Genomic DNA, 20,490 nt, shown 5'->3' on the forward strand with positions numbered 1-20,490 from the left:
CAGTGCTTGGACTTCTTATTGCAGTTTCTTCTCTTGTGGGAACGAGCTTCAGTGGTCGTGGCACACAGGCTCATTACTTGTCGTGTAAGGGCTTAGTTGCTCCGCACCATGTGGAATCTTCCTGGACCAGGGATGGAACCCATGTTCCCTTCATTGGCAGGTGGATTCTTATCCACTGAGCCACCAGGGAAGTCTGACAACCCTATTTTTAAAAGCAAAAGATTTGAATAGATACTTTACCAAGGAATATGTATACCGGCGGGCTTCCTGGGTGGCATGAGTAGTAAAGAATCCTCCTGCCAATGTAGGAGACATAGGAGACACGTGTTCCATCCCTGGGTTGAGACGATCCCCTGGAGAAGGCAATGACAACCAGCTCCAGGCTTCTTGCCTGGAGAATCCCATGGACGGAGGAGCCTGGTGGGCTACAGTCCATGGGGCCGCAAAGAGTGGGACACAGCTGAGTGACTGAACACACACATGTATACTGGCAGACCTCGCTTTATTGCACTTCATTTTATTGTACTTTGCAGATTGTGTTTACAAATTGAAGGTTTGTAGCAACCCTGTGTAAGGCAAGTCCATCGGTGCCATTTTTCCAGAAGCATTTGTCTCCTTTGTATCTCTCCGTTACACGTTGAGGGCTTCTCCGGTGGCTCAGCTGGTAAAGAATCCATCTGCGATGCGGGAGGCCTGGGTTCAAGCCCGGGGTGGGGAAGATCCCCTGGAGAAGGGAACATCACATGTTGGTAGTTCTCACAATATTTCAAACCTTCAGCCAGCAAAAAGATATCATTTGCTGAAGGTTCAGATGATGGTTAGCATTTTTTAGCAATAAAATATTTTTAAATTAATGTATGTACATTAAAGACATAATGCCGTTGCACACTTAATAGACTTGGTATAGTATAAATGTAATTGTCATATGTTCTTTATAACCAAAAAATTCACAGGACTCCCTTTATTGCAGTGACCTGGGACTGAACCCGTACTATCTCTGAGGTGTGTCTCTATATGGTAAATAAGCATAGGAAAAGATGCTCAACATCATTAGTCATGAGGGAAATACAAGTTAAAACCACTATGAGATACTACCACACACCTATTTGAGTGGCTAAAATTAAACAAGATGGACAATGCCAAGTGTTAACGAAGACTTGGAGTAACTAGAACTCTCCTGCGCAGCTGGTTGGAATGCAGATGGTCCAACAACTTTGCAAAACAGCTTGGCATTTTCTTAAAAAGTGAAACAAGATTTTTTAAAAAAAATCAGAATTGAACAAAAAAAGTTTTTAAAGTGAAACAACACATACCCCATGACCCAGCCCTTCCACTCAAAAGCATTTACCCAAGAGAAATGGAAGTTTATATCCACACAAAGACATGTATGTGAATGTTCATAGCAACTTTATTTGCAATAAATAGTCCAAAGCTGGAAACAGCTCAAATGTATATCAACAGGCAATTAGCTAAACAAACTGTGGAACATCCATCCAATGGAATACTACTTGGCAATAAAAAGAATGACCATTAATATATGAAACAACATGGATAAATCTGAAACTAATGATGCTTAGTGAAAGAAGCCAAATAAAAAGAGTACATACCATACGTTTGTATTTACATAAATTCTGAAATATGCAAATTCATGCCTAGTGACAAAACAGATCAGTGGTTACTTGGGGCTGGGTAGGCAAGGAGGAACAGGAGAGCCTGATTACCAAGAGGAAGCTTTTGGGGCAATGGAAACATTTATCTTGATTGCAATAATGGCTTCACAGGTATATGTGTGTGAGAGTCATTAAACAGTACATTTTTAATATATGCAGTTCATTGCCGATTATACCTCAATAAAGCTGTTTTAAAAGAAGCAACAGCCTAGAGGAGAACATAGGCAAAACACTCTCCGACATAAATCACAGCAAGATCTTCTATGACCCACCTCCCAGAATATTGGAAATAAAAGCAAAAATAAACAAATGGGACTTAATGAAAATTAAAAGCTTTTGCACAACAAAGGAAACTATAAGTAAGGTGAAAAGACAGCCCTCAGATTGGGAGAAAATAATAACAAATGAGGAAACAGACAAAGGATTAATCTCAAAAATATACAAGCAACTCCTGAAGCTCAATTCCAGAAAAATAAACGACCCAATCAAAAAATGGGCCAAAGAACTAAACAGACATTTCTCCAAAGAAGACATACAGATGGCTAACAAACACATGAAAAGATGCTCAACATCACTCATCATCAGAGAAATGCAAATCAAAACCACAATGAGGTACCATTACACGCCAGTCAGGATGGCTGCTATCCAAAAGTCTACAAGCAATAAATGCTGGAGAGGGTGTGGAGAAAAGGGAACCCTCTTACACTGTTGGTGGGAATGCAAACTAGTACAGCCACTATGGAAAACAGTGTGGAGATTTCTTAAAAAACTGGAAATAGAACTGCCATATGACCCAGCAATACCACTTCTGGGCATACATACTGAGGAATCCAGATCTGAAAGAGACACGTGCACCCCAATGTTCATCGCAGCACTGTTTATAATAGCCAGGACATGGAAGCAACCTAGATGCCCATCAGCAGATGAATGGATAAGGAAGCTGTGGTACATATACACCATGGAATATTACTCAGCCGTTAAAAAGAATTCATTTGAATCAGTTCTAATGAGATGGATGAAACTGGAGCCCATTATACAGAGTGAAGTAAGTCAGAAAGATAAAGAACATTACAGTATACTAACACATATATACGGAATTTAGATAGATGGTGGCGATAACCCTATATGCAAAACAGAAAAAGAGACACAGAAATACAGAACAGACTTTTGAACTCTGGGGGAGAACGTGAGGGTGGGATGTTTTGAAAGAACAGCATGTATATTATCTATGGTGAAACGGACCACCAGCCCAGGTGGGATACATGAGTCAGGTGCTCGGGCCTGGTGCACTGGGAGGACCCTGAGGAGTCGGGTGGGGAGGGAGGTGGGAGGGGGGATCGGGATGGGGAATACATGTAACTATATGGCTGATTCATGTCAATGTATGACAAAACCCACTGAAATGTTGTAAAGTGATTGGCCTCCAACTAATAAAATAATATTAAAAAAAAAAAAAAAAAAAAAAAAATTTTATGCAAATAATGATTAGGAGTCAACTCATAGGATATTATATATGACATACCTAAAAGTGAATATAAATTGCATTTAGCTTTCAGATGGCATCTGGGAATAAATTTCTGATTTAATCAGAAAAAAAAAAAAAAAAAAAAAAAAAAAAAAAAAAAAAAAAAAAAAGAAGCAACAGAAGAAAGCAGCTACAGAGAGAGGGACCTGCTCATAGTTTGTCACAGAACATTGGTTTCATTATCTCCACTTGATTTCATCGTCTAGGAAATGTTGGCTTCTTGGTTTTGTTTTCTAAGCCATTGCTGAGTTTTTTGAGTGCTTGCCTTAAAATATTTAAACTTATGTTTTCTTACAGTTTTTTTTTTTTCTTCTGGATTTCTGACATGGCATGTGCTGTGCTTGGTCACTCAGGCGTGTCCGACTCTTTGCAACCCATACACTGTACCCCACCAGTCTCCTCTGTCCATGGGGATTTTCCAGGCACAAATACTGGAGTGGGTTGCCATGCCCTCCTCCAGGAGATCTTCCCAACCCAGGGATCGAACCCAGGTCTCCTGCATTGCAGGCGGATTCTTTACCATCTGAGCCACCAGGGAAGCCCAAGAATAGTGGAGTGGGTAGCCTCTCCCTTCTCCAGGGGATCTTTCTGACCTAGGAATTGAACTGGAGTGTCCTGCATTCCAGGCGGATTCTTTACCAGCTGAGCTACCAGGGAAGACTGTGACGTGGCATGGGGGATCTTCGTTCCCTGACCAGGGATGGAACTCACCCCCTGCAGTGGTAGCATGGATCCACTGGACCACAGGGAAGTCCCTTACATAGTATTTGATACATACTAAAAGTATGCGGAACCTCACATGTGTTAGGAACTGAGCTATAAATTGAATGTCCATGAACCCAGCACCCCGCCCCCCCCCCCCCCCCCCCCCCCCCGCCACCAGCTAGCCTGAGAACCAAGATATTACCTTCGCAAATCCCTGAGGTCCTTCCTTACCCCAGTCCCACTCCCCTCACAGGGACCGTCTTTTGAATTTTGTGCTTTTCTTCCCCTGATCTCCTAAGCGTCTGATCATGTGTGTGTGCTCAGCGGCTTCAGTCCTGTCCAACTCTTTTGTGACCCCATGGACTGTAGCCCACCAGGCTCCTCTGTCCATGGGGTTCTCCAGGCAATAATACTGGAGTGGGTTGCCATGCCGTCTTCCAGGGAATCTTCCCAACCAAGGGATCAAACTCACATCTCCTGCATTGCAGGTGGATTCTTTAATAGATGGTTTAGTTTTGCTTATTTTTGCCAGCATGCTGTGTGTCATTTTATGCAATTTGCTGTTTTCACTTGACATTACATCTCTATGATTCATCTGTCTTGTTGGATTATGTGTATTACAATACTTCCAATTCTCCCTACACCCTGCAGGTCAATATAGGATATGGTGTGCCTGGGGAAAATACAGCCCAGCAAGCTCACCCAGTCCAGGGACCCAACTGCAGGGCCTCCTTGTCAGAATATCACGTTCATTCCTTCACTCAAAAAGCCTCTGAGTACCAAGCAGTGACTGGACATGCCACCGTGAGCACAGCAGATGCCCTGCTGTCCTGAAGCACACATCTGGTTGTTACTTCTCACCCTGACCCTCACTTGACTCGGGGTATGGGCCAGCTACCCAAACACCCTGGGGTGACTTGCCTCTTCCACTTACCCACAGGATGGCTTCTCTAAGCTTATGGCTTATCTGACCCATCCCAGTGGCTTCTGCCCAGGGAGGGCAATGTGACAGTAGCTGTCACAAGGACAAAGCCAGTTCTGACCCAGCAAGGCCACTTCCAGGAATTTATCCTATGGGGCACTTGAGTATGTACAGAGTGGCACTGGCTTAGGGGTATTTATTGCTGCATCATTTGTGGTATCACACTAATAGAAACAACTGAAATTTCCATCAATAGGATCTAACTATGGTTAATTCACATTAGTTAGGGAAACCCATACAGTGGAACATCATGAGCTATAAAAGAACAAAGGTGGAGGCACTGATCATGGAAAGTTCTCCAGGACAGATTTTTTTTTTTTTTGGCCATACTGCACAGCTTATGGGATCTTAGTTCCCCAACCCGGGATCAAACCTGGGCCCTGAGCAGTGAAAGCACAGAGTTTTAAACACTGGACTGCCAGGGAATTCTCTCCAACTCTCCAGGACAGATTTTAAAGGGCAAGATATATTCCACTGTGTGGAATATATCACCATGTAAGAAAGGGGAAAGACTAATGCATGCTGAACTGCTTAAACATGCATGAGAAAAAAAAAAAAAATGCATGAGTACTTCCAGAGAGTTCATAAGTAACTGGGACCTGGATATGAGACTTGTCAACACAGATAAAATAACAATTTTGGTCTTTCGTGCATATTCCCTGGCTTCTTGACCTTTCTTTGGCTGGCAGCCAGCCTTTGCTGGCAGCAAATATTTTATCAAAGGTCCCTGCTTTTCCCAGGCCCCCTGCTTTTGACACTTTACAGTCTGACCACCCCCCAACTGCTTTAGTGTGTTGGGGGACTGGCCTGCCACAAGGTGGCACTGTCTGCTGCCTGCTGCTCTGGGCTGAAAGTCCTCCCAGGGTACCTGGGCGTCAAAGGTTGGGGTCTGTGTCCACTGAGTGGAAGCTCACCTCCCCAACCCTGGCACTCCTCAATCCTGCACCTCTGCCAAGAAATCTGGAAAAACGGAAGTTAGGAATCATATTCCTGTCACCCCCTCCACCTGGCCCATTGAATGCCCCCCGAGTGGGTGCAGACAAACCTTCAGAACCTGGAAGGTGCCTCTTGCCTTCCTTTGGGTCTCAGGGAGAACACAGGAGCTCTGTCTCCGCCCCTGATCTGAGCCCCCATTTCAGTTGAGAAACCCTCCCTTGCCCCTAAGAGAGCAGTCAAACCTCTGCAGGAGGGTGGACAAGGGGACAATGTGACCAACATGAGATGGCTCAGGGTCCCCTGCCAGAAGCACTAGGGATGGGGCTGCCATCTGCCCACCCACTCAGCACTTCATTCATTTATCAAATATTTACCAAGGGCCCACAGTTGCAGAGTTCTCATCCAGCACTTGAACATCAGAAGGAAGGCGACTGGGCCAAACAGACCTTGGACCTTTGCTCAGGCTCCTCCCCCAGCCCCAGACCTCCCCGCCCTCTGTACCCTTGGTCCTGCCTCACCTACCCAAAGACTCTGCTCAAGTGCAGCCTGGTTAGTGTCTGGAACCACTCGGGGCTCCCTGGCCTGGGGGTACAGCACTGTCTAAGAGGGACACATGGGAGAATGACCATGGAAAGCCCAAAGTCAGCAACAGGTGGATGGATGTGCCCTCGAGATGCAGGCTCCAGCAAGGAGGACAGCTGCCCTCACTGGGGGCTGGCCCACATCGGGGTAGGGAATCCCTCTGGGAGCCCAGGAACTCTTGTTAAATGGACACAGGCTAATTGTCCCAGAGCCTAGCTTGATGAGCACGCCCGTGTTTAGTAATCCCAGCCTGACAGAGCAGACAGCAGGTGGGAGGCAGCCCCAGGCCTGGGCGCGGGATGCAGGTCGCGACAGGCTGTCTCCATAGGCTGCAGCCTCCCTGGGGCTGGGTAGAGCAGCCCTGGGCTGGCCCCTTCTGGGCCCTTCCACAGGCTACCTGGCGGGCCCCCACCTGGGACAGGGGTCCTCTAGATGAATCCGTTGTTTGGGGCCTCCCCCCACCCCATCAGCATAACTCCTTGGCCACAAAGGAGACCTCACACTGCAAGGCGGGGGGGGGCAGCGGGGCTCATCCTGCGCAGGGGAGCCCAGGAAGACACAGCGACCCTGAGCTCTCACGGGGGGCCGAGGCCTCCCCTTCACCTCTGCCTGGCACCCCATGAGAGAGTCACCAGAATACTGGTGGCCCCCCTTCCATGTTTCATCCGCAGCCCCTGGTGCCTAGAAAGATGCGCTGGAGGGAGACGTGGTGGGAAATGAGGCAGTGGGCTCAGCGTCCCCTGACCCAGAGGGACAAGTGGAATAAAATCAAACCAGCTTTAATGCCAATATAGTCTCTCTTTTAAATACCATGTTCCCCAGGATGGAGCGCAGGGGCAGGCTCTTGGCAGGATGAGTGGAAAGGAAAAGTGAAACAAAATGGAATGGATAGCCCCGGGCTGCCCCCAAACTGCTCAGGGCCCTGCCACAGCGCTCTGGGGACCAGCTGCCCACTTGGGAGGGAGATATGACAGCAGCTTCTTCTGGTCCAGTTATTGCGGAGGTGTGGGCTGCGGGCCCCTCCCTTCCCCAGCCCCCAGACTCTTCTCAGGATTTCTGCCCTTTCAGACCAGCAGAACCAGGGCCTGAGCTCCTCTGATCTCGGAGGGGCCCCCCTGCCTGAAAGAATTGCTGTGTGGGGCAGGCGAGGGCGCCCCTGGCCAAGCCAGCTAGGTGACTTGCTCAGTAACTGCTCTGGTGGCCTGTGAGAATGTAGAGGTTGCTGTGAGCCCCAGGCTTGTCGGTGGGAATGCTCTCAAGGATGATGTCTCTGGAGGGGAGGGAGAATGGAGGTGAGCAAGGTGGGAAGGGACATGGCACCACCATCTGTGTGTGGGGGGGGTGACCGATGGGGAGGCCGGGCACCATGTCCTACCTGTGGGCACCGAGCACTCGGAAGATTCTCGTCTCATCTGTGATCTCCTGGGTCACCTGGGAAGAAATGGGGCGCTGAGGCCACCCCAGCACATCCTCTCCTAGAAGGTGGGAAGGCCTAGGTTCCCGAGTCCCCCTCACCTCATTGGTGTCCAGGCTGCGGCCCTGCATCCCATGGCTCCAGAAGGCCAGCACGCTGTCCTGCAGGCACACTGGGAAGGGCCGGGCCACCATCAGCCCCCTGCCTGCCCGGGGGCCACTGGTTACCCCAGCTACACCCCGGGCCCAAGACTGGGTCACAGACCATACTGCAGGTGGCCAGGATGGCTCTCAAGAGGGGCTGGGGGACCTGCCTCCTTGTTCTGCTGCCAGCCCCGAGCCCCAGGGCCACATCATGTGCTCCAGGCTGGCATCTTCTGCACCCATCCCCACCCTCCACCATCCAGTTCACTTACCCACAGTCTCAATGGGGAAGTCAAAGGTCAGCACGGGCGCCAGTGTGGCTGTGGGCTCGCCCAGCAGGTTGACAATCCTCACGCAGCCTGCAGAGTGGCGGGGTGAGGGGTGCTGATGGGTGGGGGGGCTCCCTCACCACCCCCTCCAACACCCTGGCCCTGATCCCAGGAACACTCACGATCAAAGCAGACCAGGACTGTGTCCCTGTCCACCTGGATCACCTGCTGGGCCGAGCCTGGGAACCCCTCTGCAGTTAGAGAAAGGAGACACAGCCTGGCTGAGCCACCAGCCCCGCTCTGGCCCCAAGAGGATGACATGGGGCGGGGGGCGGGTTATTAGGCAGCTTTCACCACAAGAGCATCCCAGGGGCATCATGGCACCGGATCTCACTGCACAGCTGGGGAACTGAGGCTTGGCGCCAAAGTGACCCATCTGTAGGCTCACAGGGAGCCGGGCTGAACCCCAGAGAGCTGCAGGAGAGCAGGGACCCCAGAGTTAGGGGAGCCAGGCTTCAAGACTCAGTCACTATGTGACCTCGGACCTGAGCTTCAGGTTCCTTAACTGTAACCCAGGCATGAAAATGCCTACCTCGCAGGGCCACTGTGAGAATCAAGAGTGAAATCTCATGAGACCCCTGGCTGGGAGTTTGGGCACCGTATGGTTTAGGATGCCTTCCCCTTCCTTCACCCACCGCCATTCCCCTCACTCCCTGAGCTGCCTCAGCACGCAGGATCCTGCTTCCTTGCTCAGAATGAAGGCCTCTGGCTCCTGCCTTCCCCAGCTTAGCTGTCCCTGCAGCCCCCACGGGGTTGTCAGGTCGTCTTGGCTGCTGAGCCCTGTGGTCTAGTGACATCTTCTATGGGGAGACCCGGCTGAAGGGAAGCTGGGAGCTTCGGGGTCCCCAAGGTCTCCGTGGAGCTGTAAACCGTGGGGCACTCTCTATGTATACAAATCACGTGCGCGCACACACACTCATTCACACAGAGCCTGGCCCTCCAGCTCACCGGGTGGGATGAGGATGTCGGGAGTCAGGCCAGCCTCCAGCGGTAGGACGTGGAACAGGACGCGGCAGCCGGGCCCCTCAGGGCCCTCGGCCCCCACACACACCTGCGGTAGCTCCTTCCCATCCAGTACCAGCGGCTCCAGCATCCCTGCTGGGCTGGGCAAGGGACTGGAGAAGTTCTGGGGGCAGAAGCGGAGCTCAGGTCTTCATTTCCTCCCCCAGGCCCCCCTGCCGCCCGCCCGGGGGGGTCCCCCCACCGGCCCCGCACCTTCAGCAGCAGGAACTTCTGCAACGGCTCGTACCACTGCAACAGGAGCAGGCTGGCGGGGAGCGCGGCCAGAAGGAAGGTACTGCCCGTGTGGGGGTTCCGCACTGCGGGAGAGGAGGCGGTGGGCCCAGGGGCTGTTCCCGCCTTGCCCAGCTAGCCCCGCCCCGCCCCGCCCCGCCCCCTACCCCCCCCCATCCCGCCCCCACCTCGTCCCGCCGGCCCCCCTAGCTCTTACCCACACGACACTGCAGGCAGCCTTTGGTGTCAGGAATCTTGTTGGACAGGGCAAATCGCCTGGGGGGACAGCAACCAGGGCAGGTGTCCCCGGTGCCATCCTGGGCAAGGCCCGCCCCCAAGCAGAGCCCTAAGGATGGGTTCTAACACCTTCCCTGCCTCACAGGTGGCAGACTGAGGCTCTGAAGGCCAAGCCACTTGCTGGAGTAACTGAGAAGCGGATGTGACGCTGGGCCTGCGGCTCCAGCATCCAACTTGACAGCCTGGAGCCCGTACATCCAGACCAGGGGTTTGGCTCACAGAGTTACCTCTAACTGTGACTGGGGGGCAAGGCACCTCACTTCTCCGTGCCTCAGCTGATTCCTCTGCAGACGGGGGCCGGGGGTGGGAGTGGGGTGGGGGTGACCATGGAACCCACCTTCCAGGATCACAGTGAGGTTTGTATGAGTTAACTCAGCAGAGGGCTGGCAGCAGAGCCCGCCACAGCAGGTGCCCTCACAGAAGGCTAGCTTTTCTCATCCCCTATTAATACTTTCCCACCTATTTTCAGTCATTGAGAATCCTTTTTAAGGAAAGGAAGGATACAAATGTTGTTGCTTAGTTGCTAAGTCATGTCCAACTCTTTTGCGACCCCATAGACTATAGCTGGTCAGACTTCTCTGTCCACGGAATTTCCCAGGTAAGAATAATGAAGTGGGTTGCCACTTCCTCCTCCAAGGGATCTTGCCAACCCAGGGATCGAACCCGCATCTCCTGCATTGGCAGGCGAGTTCTTTACCACTAAGCCATTCAGGAAGCCCAAAATGAAGAAATGAGGGTGTGGAAGGGCTGGGAGCTGATTCAGGCTCCAGCTCCTCCTTCAGCCAGAGCACTCAGGGCCAGTTCCCACCCCCCATGCCACATGTCACAGGTGGGCAAGCTGGCCAGAGGAGATGGACACTCGCAGGAAAATAGCGATCGCCCTGCCCTCCTGTTTCCGCTGAGGCTATTCCCTGGGGTGGCCAGTGGGTGGCGTCCTTTGGTGCTGAGGGAGAAGCAGGTCCTTGCTCTGGTTACTTGCTGTCCCCCAAGCCCTCAGGGGATGTTCCGAACCCGTTTCTTGCTCTGAGGAACAGGGCAACATGCCAACAGCCCACCCACCTCTCCCTGTGATCCAGGGCCTGTCTGCACCCTCTGCTGGGACGTGGGCCCTGCCGAGGAAGCCAGCCCTTCTCTCCCCCTGCCTTCGCTCCTCTCTCCCCTGTTCCTTCCACTCTCTTCCCAGTTGGCCTTCAGATGGGACAGAGGCAGGTTTCTTTTTTTGTTTTTTTCTCCAACAATTCCAGATCTCCTCTGTGACTTCCCGAACACACACCCACAGCTGCCTGTGACTCGGGGCTGTACTGGGCCTGTTTCCTGCAGGTCCTGGGCCAAAGCAGAGGTTGGCCTGGGACGGAGCTCGGGAAGCCCTGAGGCCACTGGGTTCCCAATGTGGTCCTCGAGCAAGCCTGCTGCACGAAGGGCCTGGGACCCTCAGCTCCCCGGTGGGTGCAGCCACGGCCCAGCCTCCTCCACCCTCCCCACTGGCTTCCACCACCCATCTGGTCATGGCAATGTCTAAGCCCACAGTCCACCTGCCCGCTCAGATCTCAGGGCCACCCCCCACTCCCCAACAAGAGCTGAGGCCTGTCTAGTACATTTCAAACTCCACGTGACACCACTGAATTCTGCTCCACCCGCAGCTGATGACAGTTCCATCCTTCCGTTGTCAAGGCCAAAACCCTGGAGTCATCCTTGACTCCTCTCTTTCTCTCCCATCCACCAACTGTCAGGAAATCCTGTTGGTCTGGCTTTGAAAATAAAACTGGAATCTAACTGCCTCTGTCCTTCACCGCTACCGTGGTCCAAGGCGCCATCGCGTCCCACCAGCCCCCTAACAGGCCTCTGCTTCCGGTTGCATCTCCTCCAGCCTCCTCCCAGCGCAGCAGCCAGACTGACCTGTGAGAACCTCAGCCAGGGCACACTCAGTCAGGGTAAAGGCCTCTCTGTGGCGACAGGGCCCTCGGAGGCCAGCCCCTTCTCACTCCCTCCACGTGGACCCCCTGATTCCTTGCTCTTCCTCATACAAGCAGGCCTGGCCCCTGGGCTCCAGCCCCCACCCCACCCCCAGATATTCTCAGGACTCACCCGGTCACCCCCTCCAGGTCTTTGCTCAAACAGCACCCTCTCAGGGACGTCCTTCCTGACCACCCTGATGACCACCGCCTCCTGACCCTGCTCCATGTCACCACTGCACTGACTCCTTCCTCATGTCCATTGTCGTCTGTCCCTCTGGACAGAGTCTGAGAGTACAAGGGTCTCTAGTTCCCAGGAGGTTCTCATGCCCAGGAGACTGCCTGGCACACACCAGGTGCTGGATGACTGAATGAGGGCCTCTACCACCCATGGACAGAGGAGCCTGGCAGGCTACAGCCCAGAGGGGCGCACAGAGTCGGACATGACTGAAGACTTAGCAGGCACACCCCACCTCATGAGCACACCTCAGTCTGCTCACTGGGGGTCTCCCAGTCCTTCCCTTCCCCTCACACGCACTCTCATTAGTCCCCAAACCCTGTCAACCCTGCTTCCTAAATACTGCTTGGGTCCATCCAGTTCCCACTGCCCTCCCTCGTCTCAGGTCACTACACTGGCCTCCTTCCCAGGCCCTCTCATCGGTCTCCCGCTCCGTTCATCCTTCCTGCTCTCACCACAGCCGTCGGCAGACGCTCCTGTGTCCATCTGCCCAGACAAGCCCCTCTCTCCCTCCCCAGCGCCAGGAGAGGGCATGTGACCAGGCCTGCCTGGCCCCTGGCTCCTCAGCTCGTGGCCGCAGTGACCAGCCCAGAAGTGGGCGCAGCCCTCAGCGAGGCCCGTGAGAATTGGCCCCAGCCTGTGGGGGGAATTACTTGGAAACAGAGGTTCCAGTTCCACGGGTTTATTAGCTAGTGGAACACTGGGTGGATCTGCAGGTAGCTGTCACCGGACAGGAAAGCCTACTTGAGGATGTCGGTGACAGGAGGAAAACAGAGCCAGGAGGCGCAGGAGACGCCTACGGGAGCCACCGCAGCCTGGGTCCAGCGGGGCCTGCACTGACCCTGCTCCCGTCAGTGCTGTATGTCAGTCCTTGGTCGCTCAGTCCTGTCTGACTCTTTGTGGCCCCATGGACGGCAGCCCGCCAGGCTCCTATGTCCGTGGGATTCTCCAGGCAAGAATACTGGAGTGGGTTGCATTTCCTTCTCCAGGGGATCTTCCCAACTCAGGGATCGAAACTGGGTCTCTGAATAGTGGATGGTTTCTTTACTGTTGTGAGCCACCAGGGAAGCACCAGACCCCACGCCTACCCGAGGCATTAAATTCCCCTTTGTGCTGAAGCCAGTGAGTGAAATCACCCGCAACAGGAAGAGTCCCGACTAACATACAGAGGGATCCTACTCAGATGCTCCTGGGGCCACTGCCAGTTGGACAAAGCCCAGACCCCAGCCTGGCATCAAGGGCAGGGCTCTACCACCTGGACGGCTTCCCGTTGGGCTGCCCCCCTCCCCCACTCAGGCCAAACACCTTCTACCTCCCCAGATCGCCTAGGAGAATTCACACGTACTTCTCCCTCGCTGGAAGGCTGTTCTCTAACGCATCTGCCTGGAAGACCCCCACATGCCGTCAACTCCCACAAGCTCGCCTGGCCTCTCTGAGGCCTCGCCGCCCCTCCCAGCTCTGGCTCACCTCAGTCCCTAGAGCTGAGTGTTAAGGACTCATGGGACTTGCTGTCCCCAAGCCCAGCCTAAGAACTGCCATTTCCCAGTGCTCGGGAGACATTTGCCCCACAGCCTACCCACCTCGACGCCAAGGGCTCACCTGACATATTCACACCCACTGTCTCCTTCCCTCCCAACAGGCCTGGGGGCAGCAGGAGGGGAGGCTACCAGCTGGATGGACCAACGAGGAAACTGGGCCTCAGAGAGAGGCCAAGTGACATGACTAAGATCCCAATGGTCTCAGGACCAGGAAAGGCCATGTTCCAGCCTTGGCTCTGTCCCTCTGTCTCCCCGGGCGCTCCCATCCTGCAGGACCAGGTTCCCCCAGGGTCGCTGACCTGGGGATGATACGCTGGGTGAGGCGGTTGGTGGGGATGGAGAGGGGGACCTGCTGCTGTAGCCGCCGCTGCTCAAACAGGCCTGGGAGGTCGTGGGCCCAGATGTGTGTGGATTTCCCTGCGGAGGGAGGTGGAAGGGAGTAGGGATCAGAGCTGGGGGGCAGGGTGCTGGCCCCGCCCCCTGCCCGCCCCACCCCGGTACCTGAGAGGGACAGTAGCACGTTGTTCACGCAGTAGAGCCAGGCGCAGCGGTGCGAAATCAGCTGGAGGCCACAGAGTGACAGGTGGACAGCGGTCAGCCCCCCAGGCTTCCCCGGCCCCCAGCCCTCCCCTGCCTGCCGGGCCTCACCTTCTCCAGTGTATCCTCATGTAGTTCATGCAGGTTGAGGGTATAGATGCCTTCCTCGGCTCCCACCACTAGGAACTGGTCTGCAGGTTGGGGTATGGGGTCAGAGTCAGCCACATCCCCTGGCCCAAGCCAGGGATTCCCAGTCTCCTTCTTCCTCCCTATCCCTGCCTACCCCGGGTGACAGGGTGAATCCAGGTGATAGCAGCATGGATCCGCAGGGGGCAGCCATTGAAGACCTTGGAGAAGCAGGCGCCCATCTGGAGAGGAGGCAGGAGGCTGATAAGGAAGTTAAGGGGCGGTGGGGGGCAGTGGGGGGGGGTGGGCAACAGCTGGTAGGACAGCAGGCGGCCGGGAGGCGGAGCTATGAGACAAACACTTACGTGCACCTTGGGGGTCGGGGGGAGCCCATGGCAAGATGACCTCTGGGAGGGAGGAAAGGAGTCAGGGTCTTACCCGCGGACTCCCATCTCCCCCACCCCGCTTCAGCACCCCCTCACCTCAGGATCTTCCCGGTGCTTCATGGTGGCCCAGGCGGTGGGGAGCAGGGGAGGACTGGCAGGGCCTGGGTGCGGTAGGGGTGGAGTTCCTGCAGGCACAGAGCGGCCGTGAATTCCAGTCCCAGACCACCCCTGGGCTGGCCTCCTGCTCCCCCACACCTGGGCATACCTGGGAGACTGGGTTGAAGGTCCTCGGCTGGAGGCTCAGTGGGAGATGACCCCAAGAACGGGGCCCTCTTGATGGTTCCTATGGTGTCATCTGGGGAGTCCAGCTCCTGGCGAGAGGGTGAGGGGACCCAGCCCACTGTTAGCAAGTGACCCTGTAATCTACTCTCAGCCAGCAGCACCCCCACCTCCAGCTCCCCTCCACTCTGAACCTGGAGTTCCAAGGCTGGCCGGATGGTCAGGCTCCTGTTGGGGACAGATTGGAGGGAGACGAGATGTGAGGTGTAATGGGGTCATGAGCCATGGCCCCACACCTCCCCGGGCTGCGGGCCGGGCCCTCACCTTTCCTCCAGGGCCTCCTGGACTGACTGCAGCAGGCTCCTGGGCAGGGATGGGGAGGGGTCAGAGGTCAGCCTGCCCTCCTGCTCCTGCCCCCCTGAAGCTTCCTTCCCCCTCACTCACCCGCTCAGCTCTTCCTTCCCTAGCAGCGTCCACTCCTCTTCCCACTGTGGGGAAACCAAGTCAGAAAGGCCGGGAGGGAGGCAGAGAGACAGACAGGCAACGTGAGAGGGTGCTAGAGAGATGGGGGAAGAGAGAGAGAAGGCAGACAGACAGACAGGCAGATGGAAAGTGAGATGATAACAGGCCAGAGAATTGGGAGAGAGACAACAAGAGACCAAGAAACTGTGAAAGAGGGACAAGCACAAAGAGTGAGAGAGAAGGAGACCGTGAGAGAGAGAGGAGCGGAGAGACTGAGATTGTGGGGGCGAAGAGAGATGCTGATAACAAGAGACAGCGAGAGAGCAGAGACGGTGAGTCAGACAGCCCAGCAGTCACAGCGACTGAGGCAGAGGAACGTGCCGAAGGAGGGGGCGGGGCAGGGGGGTCCTCCAATGAGTGACAGGCCCACGTGTGTTTTTTGGCCATGCTGCATGGAGCACGTGGGATCTTAGTTCCCCAACCAGGGATAGAACCCGCACCCCCTGCAGCAGAAGCGTGGAGGCTTAATCACTGGACCGCCAGGGAAGTCCCAGGCCCACATCTTAGAAAGGCATGATCGCTCTCTGCCACTCTCCACCAACTGTCCCAAACAACCTGCCCCAGGAAGGATACCCCAGCTCTCCCGGTCCCTGCACGGACAGGTCTGTTAGAACGGCTCTCCTCGGCCTAAGGGCCAGGCTGCTGCAGTGTCAAGGCTCCTGGATTTGAGATGCTTGGCTGCCCGCATAGCTCCCTAGCCCTGCCCCAAGGACCACCCAGCCACACAGCCAGCCCCTCACCGGCTCGTTCAGTGGGTCTGTTTCCTTCCTGCGTGGGGCGCCGAATTTCACCTGGTGAACTGGGGGCCCAGATCCAGGGGTTAGGGGACCAGAGACTCAGGACTGATCCCTAAACTCATACCAACTCCACACACAGCCCCCCACCAACTCCACACAGATAGCCCTCTGCCAACTCTCCCAACTCTATACATTGAGCCCCCCACAAGGCAAACACAAAGTCCCGCACCAAGTCCACACTCAGCCCTCCATCACCAAATCTACATACATAGCCCCCCAATCCACACAGCCCCCCACCAAATCCATACACACAGCCCCCCAATCCACCCACAGCTCCCCCTCCCAAAAACAGACTCACACTGGATCTCCGAGGGGGTCCTCTCGGCTGGGCCATGCTGCCCCCGGGAGTGAATGGTGTCCGGAAATATGTCATAAGTCTACAAGAGAACACACACGGTGGACACACGCCCACACTCAACTCATACTAGGTATCCCTTGAGGTGCTTTATCCACACTGACGTGTTTGTATTCACAGTAACGCTCTGAGATTACAGTGAGATTAAATGCACCTTCCTTTCACAGGTGAGAAAACCAGCACAGAGAAGCGAGGAACGTGCCAAAGATCACAGAGAAAACAGAAGGTGGCTTAAGTTAAGGATCTTCAGTTAAGGACCGTCAGTTAAGGTGGCCCTTAAACGTCACAGGACCAAGGGCAGGCACCCATTGGAGTGGGCGAAAAGGAGGCAAACCGGCTCAGGGACGATTCCTAAGGGGTGGGCTCAAGCAGACCAAGGCTCCCCGTGCTGCAAACAGACAAGCTGAAGGGACGTGACTGTATCACCTCTGTATTCCTCACCCGCAGACCAGGCCAAGACCCAGTCCCCAGGGGCTCTCACCTACCTCCAGGTCACAGTCTTCTGGAGAGGGGGTTCCCAGGTGGGGATCATTGGCCTTGTCCAACAGCTGTGTGAGGAGAGCCCGAGGCAGCTGCTGGGTCGTGAAGGGGTGCTGGAGGATGGAGGGAGGTGCAGCTTGGTCCCTGGCCTCCGGTCCCTGCTTCTGAGCATCAGGCCCCCTGCTCCACCCTCCTGCCTCCCACCTGCAGAAGCTTCTCTGCCGTTGGTCTCTTCTTGGGATTCTTGGTCAAAGCAAGCTTGAGGAAGTGATGGAAATTCTGGGTCCTAGTGGGTACAAGAGTCCCCCCAATCCCGGCCCAGGTTAGCCCTCAGCAGAGCATCCTGCCCCACCCCAGAGGATTCTGCTGAGCCTGCCCAGGAAGGAGCCAGCTTGAGGCCGCGGGCAGCTGGCCTGAGCAACACTGCTGTTGCGACATGGCAGTGCGTCCATCATCAGCCATCTGCCTTTCTTCCTTGTCCACACAGGTCCCTGGCGCGGAGGCAGGGCCCAGGCCCGACTCCTGCAGACGGTCTGCGGAGGCCCAGGACGGGCAGACCCTCAAGGCTGCACAAGGAGCCGGCAGACAGCTCCTCCACCTGCACTGGGCTGGACTGAAAGGGGGGCCCCAGCAGGGGATGTGGCCCTTACCAGCGAGTCTTGTCTCTCAGCTTTGGCGGCTGGAAGCTGCTCTTCGACATGAGCATCAAGGCCCTGTGGAGACCACAGGTCAGAGGTCAAGGGTTACAGGGCTCTTGGGCCAGGCCAGGGGCAAGTGTTCTGCTGACCTCATGGGATGCAGGTGGAAGAGAGGCGGCTGCAACTCGCCCAGCTCGATGGCGGTGATGCCCAGGGCCCAGACGTCACACAGCTCATTGTAGCCACCTTTGCGCTCCACGGCGGCCACCTCTGGGGCCATCCTGGAGGCAAGCTCACATATGAGATGGCCAGGGGCCTCCACTCACGGCCCCCACCCCCTCAGCCAAAGGCGCAGCCTCACCAGTATGGAGTCCCAATGAAAGACCTCCTCTTGGCCACAGACGCTGTCAGCTCGCCTGACACCCCGAAGTCAGCTGCAGGGAGAAAAGCCGCTCTCACCCCACCTCAGGCTGCCGCTCCCCACCCACGGCCAGGGCACAGGCTCAGGATGCACCTGGCGGGGCTCCGACAGCAGGTGGCCCAGGCTCAGCCACAGCGGCCACAGGCACGAGGCAAGGCCAGGTTCTCCTGGGAGGGGTCGACCACCTTCTAGCCCTGACCCAGTGCCCGGTCCCGGGTTAGACTCCATACAGACCCAACCACATCCAACTTTCCAGCAGGAAGGGAGAACGGTGCCACATTCTAAACGGGGAACCAAGGCTCAAGTGGTAAAACGACTTGCCCGAGGACAAGCAGGCTCCCAGACTCCAGAAGCTCCCACAGAACCCTCACCCTGATGGTGTCCCCAGGGTACTGACCCAGCTTGACATCTCCCTGGAGGGTGAGGAGAAGGTTGGCTCCCTGTGGGAATGGAGGAGAGAGAATCCCGTCTGGTGCCCCCGAGAGTCCCCTCCTCCTGCCCACGGTGCGCTTGGCCAGACCCCTACCTTGATGTCTCTGTGGATCTTCCCCTGAGAGTGCAAGTGATGCAGCCCCTGCGGAAAGAGGAGCCCCTGAGAGCAGCTGCCCCGTGTACCTCCCCTCTCCTGACCCCCCAGGCCTGGGGCCCCCCACCCAAGCAGCTTCCTCCACCCCTCTCCCCAAACAGGAAGTGACTGAGCCAAAAGGGAAATGGGCTGCTTCCGGCAATAGGGCTGGGGCCCCTTCCCCCCCAGGACCCACAGCCCCTCAGGCAGCTCAGCCTGAGGGACTCCACCCACCCCACCCCACCCCACCCCACCCCACCCCAACACACACAGGGGCCTGCTGGGCTGCCTGCTCTGCTCCTGGGGACGAGGGTGTGAGCAGTCCTACGGGCCCAGCTACCTTCAGTGCCTCCCGACAGACATAGGCAATCTGCCGCTCCTCCAGGGGCCCGGTGGCTGCAATGGAAGGAGTAAGGGCTGGCTTGGGAGTCTGGGGGTGATATGCTGACCCACCCAGGCTCCACCCTGTGTAGGGGAAGCAGCAGGCACTGCTGGTAAAAGGGGAGTTGGCCACATCCCCTCCCGACATAGGGTAGGATATACAGCCCAGAGAAGGACAGCATTTTTCTCAAGGTCACACAGCCAGTGAGACGTGGAGAGGGGCCCAAGTGCAGGGCCTCAGTGCTCTCCTCCTGCCCTATGTTGGGGTAGGGGATGGGAAGAAGGCTGTGGCCCTCTGGGGCCTGGAGTCCTAGCCCTCACCGTGGTAAATCTCCTGCAGGGACCCCCCTCCGCAGAACTCCATGCAGATCCACAAGCGGTCATTCCTGGGGTGACACAGAGCTGGGGGTGGGCACATGGCAGGGCCACATGGGGCTGCCTGGGGGCGGGCACGGGGATGAAGCAGCCTCACCTGAGGTAGCTGCCAATGTAGGCCACCACGTTGGGGTGGCGGCACTCACGCAGGATGGTGATTTCCTGCTGAAGGGAGCTGATGTCCTCCCCTGGGAAACACAGGCGTCATGAAGGGGGCCGCCTTAACTCAGTGCCCCCATCTGCAAAATGGGCACAGAGTGCCTCCTCTCTTCAGGCCAGACAGGTGCCAGCTGACAGTACCTCCTGGGGCCTGCCTCTCAGGGGGACGTTGGAAATGTCAACTCTCCGCCCCTCACACCGCGCCCGCCCGCGACGCGCTCTGCCCTCCCTCCAGCGCTGAGGCCCTGGCTCCCGGCCCTCACCTGGGTCTAGCTTGACTATTTTGACCGCGGCCAGTTCGGACGTGACCGTGTCGCGGGCCTGCAGGGGCGGAGGGTTGAGGAGGGATGAGGAGGGGGTGAGGAGGGATGAGGAGGAGGCGGGGCCGGGGGCCAGCTCCCGCAGCAAGACGCAGAGCGCGTACCCCCGCTCTCCCCTCTCCCGCCCGGCCCGCCGCCCGGCGCACCTTGTAGACGTCGCCATAGGTCCCGGCCCCCACGCGCTGCAGCAGCTCGAAGCGGTCCCGTGGATCCTGCAGCGACACGTTCTGCAGCAGCGCCATGGCCCGGCGCCGGGCAGGCGCGAGCTGCGGAGCCGGCGCGGGGCGGCGCGGGGCGGGGCGGGGCGGGGTGTGACGGGCGGGGCGGGGTAGTACCGCCGGGGCGGGCGCCGGTGGCTCCGAGGCCGCGGGGGCGGGACCGAGCCCCAGGGCGGGGCCAGGCCGGGGATGCCCCGCCGCCCGGCCGGGAGGAGGCGCCCGCGGACCGACCCTCGGCGGCAAGGGGAAGCCCCGATCCCGGGGCGGCGCCGAGGCTCTTCCGTCAGCCACTGGTTCCTCGAGCTCTACAAGTGGGGAGCCTGAAGCCCGCAGGGCCAGAAGGCAGAAGAAAGAGGGGACGCTCCACCCCAAAATTCCCAGATGAAA

The 20,490-nt window shown here is 56.5% G+C and overlaps 1 protein-coding gene across 3 annotated transcripts; it reads right to left on the bottom strand.

Moving 5' to 3' along the window:
- Window positions 1–494: 494 nt before the first annotated feature.
- On the bottom strand, window positions 495–20,161 carry MAP4K2 (mitogen-activated protein kinase kinase kinase kinase 2). 3 transcript variants are annotated; one of them, XM_065937648.1, is made up of 33 exons: window positions 20,032–20,161; window positions 19,829–19,886; window positions 19,504–19,594; window positions 19,353–19,417; window positions 18,991–19,046; window positions 18,612–18,659; window positions 18,483–18,525; window positions 18,026–18,098; window positions 17,814–17,945; window positions 17,677–17,739; window positions 17,231–17,312; window positions 17,032–17,139; window positions 16,490–16,568; window positions 16,135–16,193; window positions 15,317–15,360; window positions 15,197–15,235; window positions 15,067–15,100; window positions 14,859–14,964; window positions 14,690–14,778; window positions 14,573–14,614; window positions 14,365–14,449; window positions 14,193–14,272; window positions 14,046–14,106; window positions 13,844–13,961; window positions 9,737–9,795; window positions 9,502–9,605; window positions 9,235–9,412; window positions 8,409–8,477; window positions 8,230–8,316; window positions 7,916–7,986; window positions 7,776–7,831; window positions 1,608–1,652; window positions 495–724 (listed from the first exon to the last, which is right to left on the bottom strand). In XM_065937648.1, the coding sequence occupies exons 1-33, from the start codon at window positions 20,125–20,127 to the stop codon at window positions 700–702; spliced, it is 2,445 nt and encodes an 814-aa protein (XP_065793720.1). In that variant the 5' UTR covers window positions 20,128–20,161; the 3' UTR covers window positions 495–699. The 3 variants fall into 3 exon arrangements, with proteins under 3 accessions (XP_065793720.1, XP_065793719.1, XP_065793718.1); XM_065937647.1 differs by lacking the exon at window positions 495–724 and having other exon boundaries at window positions 1,389–1,652; XM_065937646.1 differs by lacking the exons at window positions 495–724; window positions 1,608–1,652 and adding an exon at window positions 3,302–7,670.
- Between the last annotated feature and the right edge of the window lie 329 nt (window positions 20,162–20,490).

Source organism: Muntiacus reevesi, chromosome 5 (assembly GCF_963930625.1).
Source record: "Muntiacus reevesi chromosome 5, mMunRee1.1, whole genome shotgun sequence".
In the NCBI taxonomy this organism is placed as follows: Eukaryota; Metazoa; Chordata; class Mammalia; order Artiodactyla; family Cervidae; genus Muntiacus; species Muntiacus reevesi.

What these genes read in the sequence shown, in the direction of transcription:
- MAP4K2 (XM_065937646.1), bottom strand. Translation starts at nt 20,127, where the DNA reads ATGGCGCTGCTGCAGAACGTGTCGCTGCAGGATCCACGGGACCGCTTC. An exon ending in TACATTGGCAGCTACCTCAG is followed by an intron (nt 19,418 to 19,503) that starts GTGAGGCTGCTT and finishes GTGTCACCCCAG; the next exon opens with GAATGACCGCTTGTGGATCT. An exon ending in CGGCAGAGAAGCTTCTGCAG is followed by an intron (nt 17,140 to 17,230) that starts GTGGGAGGCAGG and finishes TCCATCCTCCAG; the next exon opens with CACCCCTTCACGACCCAGCA.